Here is a 6,000-nt window from a genome sequence, read left to right as displayed (position 1 = left end):
TTCGCGAGGTCGTGCACCTCTCGAATTTTGTAACTTTGCGCGCGCCGCGACTCAGCGCAATGAACAAAGTCATGTTTGCAGGATTCATACACCTTTACAAGGTGGAATTAAAGCACTTGTACGTAACTTTAAAGGTCCGTTTCAATATCTCCCAGCACCTTAAACTTAATAAAGTTAAATATTTATACATATACTCGAAATAATTCGCTTTTTCATCACATTATTTAATGGTTGTTTATTTTCAAAACGCCCAATCTTAACGTCTTCACGTTTTCTCATGTTTCATCCTGGAATTACAAGAGGCTCGTATTTGTTAACGTAATACGAGAGAACTGTGCGGAGTCGCGCTACGGTCACTAGTGAAAAGAATAAACCTAGCTTTTTATGGTCCTTGCTTTCACTGGATCTGAAAGACGCCATTAATTTACATGCGTTCATTTTCAAATTCTAACGTGCCTGTTTTTCATATGTTAAAACCAGACTCGGTGTGAAAGCCTTAAAATAGAAATCTCTATTGTGAGGGTCATGTCAGAAATAAATCATCTCTTTCTGCAGTATCTGGTTATATTCTAACTTGGCAGTACAACGGACGTTTACAACAGTTGTTGATCAGACACTGACCCAGGCTGAGTTTATCAGATATTAAATAATTTAAACTTAAATAATTGTACTGAAATCCATGATTTAGGTTTCTCTAATTTTGCAGTATTTATATAAACATGTTTACAGCTTATTTTTTTTTAAAGGAGGCATTTTGTATACAATAGTTCCAGGTTTCTACAATAAATAGTTAATTGAACAAAAAAAACTTGTTGTAATTTCTTTAAGGGTCAGTGTATCTTTTAATAATATACAAACTAACTGTGATACCGTGATAACCGTGATACCGCGGTATTTTCTGAGACGGTTATCATACCGTGAAAATTTCATACCGTTGCAACCCTAAAAGTGAGTATTGGAAAAACTCATTTTGCTGCTGAATGTAACTACTAAAGTAACTTGTAATCTAACGTAGTTACTTTTAAAATCAAGTAATCAGTAACGTAACTTAGTTACTTTTAAAAGGAGTAATCAGTAATCGGATTACTTTTTCAAGGTAACTAAGCCATCACTGCTGATTCAGTAGTTAGTGCACCAGTAGTTATTGACTCAGTAGTTAGTGATTCAGTAGTTAGTGTACAGTTACACAAGGGAGGACTGATGGTCCATACCAGGGGTGCCCACAACTTTTCAGCTTGCGAGCTATTTATAAAATGACCAAGTCAAAATGACCAAGTCGATTGTTGACCGGGGGGGGGGGTTGGCCTGTCATTCATCCACTACTTTTTACAGTTTTTCTCAGTCGATTCGGTTCATTTCTCAGATCAGAATTGAAATTCTCAAAACTGTTCATTCAGTCTCCACATCTCCTTGTCACTTGTGCACATCATAATTGCATTTCTCCTTGTGTTTAACATTTTGCAAATGCTTTTGTACATATTGCAAATGGACATGGACAGTTGTCTGTTGTTTTTTACATTATCAGTTGCTTATGACATGTTTATCAAAATGTGTTGTACGGATTGTCTGTTGAATTGTCTTACCCTTAGTCTTTAGGTCATTATATGCAAAAGTGTTGAACATGTTGTCATAATCTCTAAGGCATCATTTTACATTTATTTATTTAGTTTATTTTTTGTTACATTTTGGTAATTTATCCTAATTTGATTAAATTGTTTGCAGGTGAACATTCAGTTACAGTAAGAAAGGGAATTGGTGAAGGTTTAGATCAAAGAATGGTCTCAACCACCGGTCAGAGGTGCGTGAACCTTTACTGTAATTGGCAAACATTTACAGGTATAGATGCTAAACACTGCAGTATCACAAAGTCTCATAATGGAAAGAGAAGGCCATGTACAGGGTAAACAGCCAAGAAGAGGAGTAAGGCTGTGTGGTGTAGAGGAGTAAGGCTGTGTGGTGTAGAGGAGTAAGGGCGTACTCACACTAGGCTCTGTGATCCGGGCCCGGATCAGTTAACCGTGCTCGGGCCCGCTTGAAGAGGTGGGCCAGGGCACGATTCATGTGGACTCGGGCACGGTTCGCTTCTAGTGTGAGCGCTATCCGTGCCCGGGCCCGCTTGGTGCCTCGTGTGATTGGTTCATTTCGCTGGAACTCAAACATGACGTCAGTGATGCGACGCTCACGTTAAACAGTCATAGCGGCAAAGCGATTAGCAGACAATCGTTGTGTTAAATGATCGATAAATCTGTGCTTGCACCATGTTTCTGCACTCCCAAAACGACTCCAAAAATACAATAAAAAGAGAATCGTGAACTCCATAGTGTTGTGCGAGCGCGCTTTTTTTCCAAATAAAGTCAAGTTGTGATGACGGAAGCGTGCTCAGGTCGGCTTGATGAAGCCAGTGTGAGTGCAGGCCAGAGGGGGAGTGGGGAGGGGGGATAACCGGGCCCCAGCACGGAACCAGCAAACCGTGCCTAGTGTGAGTACGCCCTAAGGCTGTGTGGTGTAGAGGGGTAAGACTGTGTGGTGTAAGGCTGAAGGGACAAAACAGTGAAATAAGGGCAAAAATTGTGGACCATGTTTTACATGTAAGTCATGGTCCTACAATGGCTGAAGCTGTTATTCAAGTTTTGTTTTTTGCATATATTATATAGGATATCAAGACTAGCTCATAGGGGTAGCAGAGGTTCCATTTTCACACAACAAGAGGAGGCTGTATGTGCTCAGGTTGTTTTGAATGTGTAGAATAAGTTTTTAATTTTGCAGTTTTTCCAGTCATTTGTCTGTCTTTTCTGAATTTCAATCAGATTTGTTTTTGTCAACAAATTGCAGTGTGAACAATACAGTAAAACAATATTGCTGTACAAATTTGATTCCAGTGTAACGTCCGGGTGTAGGAAGCAGGCACCAAGACGGTTACGGTGAACAGATAACATTTATTGAAACAAATACGTGTAAGCTCTGTGTGGAGCGCAAGCAGCACATACACACTCACGCTGACACTTGGCTTTAGACAAAGACGAGCACAAGACACTGCACGAACGCACATTAAATAGGTGAGTTACACAGACCCATGTGACCTCGAGACAAGGCACAGGTGTAACAAACGAACACGCTCACAAACAACCCACACCCACGGAAGTACAAACATGGACATAACCGCACGCAGACGACAATATGACACGCCCACAGGGAATGGTCCGGAGCTGTGACCGTGACATCCAGTCCAATTTCTTGCTATCAGTCTCTCACATACAGTCATGTGTAACTTTGTGTTTCGTGTAAGTTTGTATGTGTGTAACATGTATTTGATATACCACAGAATGTGCAGCGTTCTTGAATTCAAAAGCTTAGCTAGTTTCCATCAGAATATACAGTCTGCACTGACTGTGACTTATAGTTGCACTGACAACATGACTAAGTATTTTGACTGTCTTGTTCATAGGCAATGGCACACAGACTAGATACTCTGATGGCACTGACAAATCGACTGACCTAAATATTTGATTTTGGGTCAAAAACAAAGAATTATCTGCTTGAAGTATCTGCTTTTGCAGGTATTTCATTGAGTTTTGCTGTTTGCACTAACTGTTTTGAGAAATGCACTAGTTGTGATGCCAATGTAAACCAAGATGTGAGAAATCGACTGAGAAAAACTGTAATGTCATGCGATCTACCCACACTTCGTTCGTGATCGACCAGTAGATCGCGATCAACGTATTGGACACCCCTGGTCCATACCAACCAACCAGTGGGGTGTACAGATCTAAGGAGAAGATCTAAGGAGAACTCACACACACACACACACACACACACACACACACACACACACACACACACACACACACACACACACACACATATACAATTATACCCATATACATATACAATTAAACACATATACAATTACACACACACATACAAACATATACAATTACAGTAAATACATATGTACCCATACAAACAACCAAACACAGACACAAACATATGTGTGAGCATCAGTACAAACACACACACACACACACACACAAATGCAAACACACAAAAAACACGCACACACACACATTCACATTTACATTTACATTTACATTTAGGGCATTTAGCAGACGCTCTTATCCAGAGTGACTCACAAAGTGCTTTGCATCTGTTCACAGAATTGATCCTAGATAGTAGCACAGATAGGCCAGAATTCAAGATGCCCTTGAACCAGAATACCACTAAACTACAAGTAGTATGTTTAGACACAGCACAAGTCCTGTTACTGGTCCTGTGTGTCTGGGTGGGAGCAGGCTGGTGTGGGCAGGGTTATGAGCTGCAGGACGGTGTTGCCGTGGTGTTGTCGTGGTGTTATGGGTTTTGTGCACACACCTGCAGGTTTCAGTCTCCAAGAAGAATCTTTTGGTTTCTCTCATGTGACTTTGTAGCTCCTGATGACATCACACAAACTGCATGTAAATCTCCCTGTGCTATGTAAACAAACTCACCACCACTACACTACACACACCACATTACACACTCCACTACACACTCCACATTACACACTCCACTACACACACCACTCTACACATACCACTCTACACCACACTACACACCACACCACCACACTACACACCACACCACCACACACCACCACCACCACACTACACACCACTCCACCACACAACACACTACACTAGACACTACAAAACACACACTACTCACCACCGCACAACACACACCACATGACACCCTACACACAACACACATCACTGTATAACACACAATGCCAAGCTCCTGAACCGAAAACCGTACAGCGTGTGTGTGTGTGTGTGTCTTTAGGACGGTGAGGAAACATTTAACAGGGCGAAGTTGATGAATGTCGGCTACGCTGAAGCTCTGAAGGAGTATGACTATGACTGCTTCGTCTTCAGCGACGTTGACATCATCCCCATGGACGACCGCAACACGTACCGTTGCTACGAGCAACCACGACACCTCTCCGTTGCCATGGACAAGTTTGGATATGGGTGAGAGAGAAAGAGACAGACAGAGAGAGACAGACAGATTTGAATTGAATTGACTCTGTCTCTGTCTGTCGATTCAATTCGAATTGAATTGACAGAGAGAGAGAGAGAGAGAGAGAGAGAGAGAGAGAGAGAGAGAGAGAGAGAGAGAGAGAGAGAGAGAGAGAGAGAGAGAGAGAGAAAGAAGTTCCAAACCTGGCTCAGGTTTAAAGTGAAAAGCTGAACCAACTCTGAACACCAAGCACACACTCAGACCAGGCAACCTGTTTCACCTGGCTAAACACACACACACACACACACACACACACACACACACACACACACACACACACACACACACACACTCAGACCAGGCAACCTGTTTCACCTGGCTAAACACACACACACACACACACACACACACACACACACACACACTCAGACCAGGCAACCTGTTTCACCTGGCTAACACACACACACACACACACACACACACACACACACACACACTCAGCCCGGGCAACCTGTTTCACCTGGCTAACACACACACACACACACACACACACACACACACACACACACACACACACACACACACACATACTCAGACCAGGCAACCCGTTTCACCTGGCTACACACACACACACACACACACACACACACACACACACACACACACACACACACACACTCAGCCCGGGCAACCTGTTTCACCTGGCTAAACACACACACACACACACACACACACACACTCAGCCCAGCAACCTGTTTCACCTGGCTAAACACACACACACACACACACACACACACACACACACACACACACACACACACACCGGGCCACCTGTTTGACATGGCTAAACACGCATGCATACACACACACACATCTGAGCCCTAACTGCTGTATGAGTATGATGTCCTACGTTATTGGGTTTAAGAAGCCTTCATGATGACCTTTATGAGGTCAACGCTCCATTTAAGGACCTAAGAAGAAGTAAGTGATGACAATGATGGTGAT

The 6,000-nt window shown here is 42.7% G+C and overlaps 1 protein-coding gene across 3 annotated transcripts in view; it reads left to right on the top strand.

Annotated features, from left to right (window-relative positions):
- Positions 1-6,000, top strand: part of LOC143519791 (beta-1,4-galactosyltransferase 1-like) — a 28,585-nt gene that overhangs the window by 12,162 nt on the left and 10,423 nt on the right. For all 3 annotated transcript variants that reach the window (XM_077013525.1, XM_077013526.1, XM_077013524.1), the window contains exon 4: positions 4,819-5,006. In XM_077013525.1, the coding sequence (XP_076869640.1) occupies positions 4,819-5,006 (188 nt within the window). The remainder of the gene's footprint in view (positions 1-4,818; positions 5,007-6,000) is intronic.

The sequence above is a fragment of the Brachyhypopomus gauderio genome, chromosome 1 (genome assembly GCF_052324685.1).
Source record: "Brachyhypopomus gauderio isolate BG-103 chromosome 1, BGAUD_0.2, whole genome shotgun sequence".
NCBI lineage: Eukaryota > Metazoa > Chordata > Actinopteri > Gymnotiformes > Hypopomidae > Brachyhypopomus > Brachyhypopomus gauderio.
Note: the sequence above shows the minus strand (reverse complement) of the source record. Positions and strands in the feature narration are given on the sequence as shown.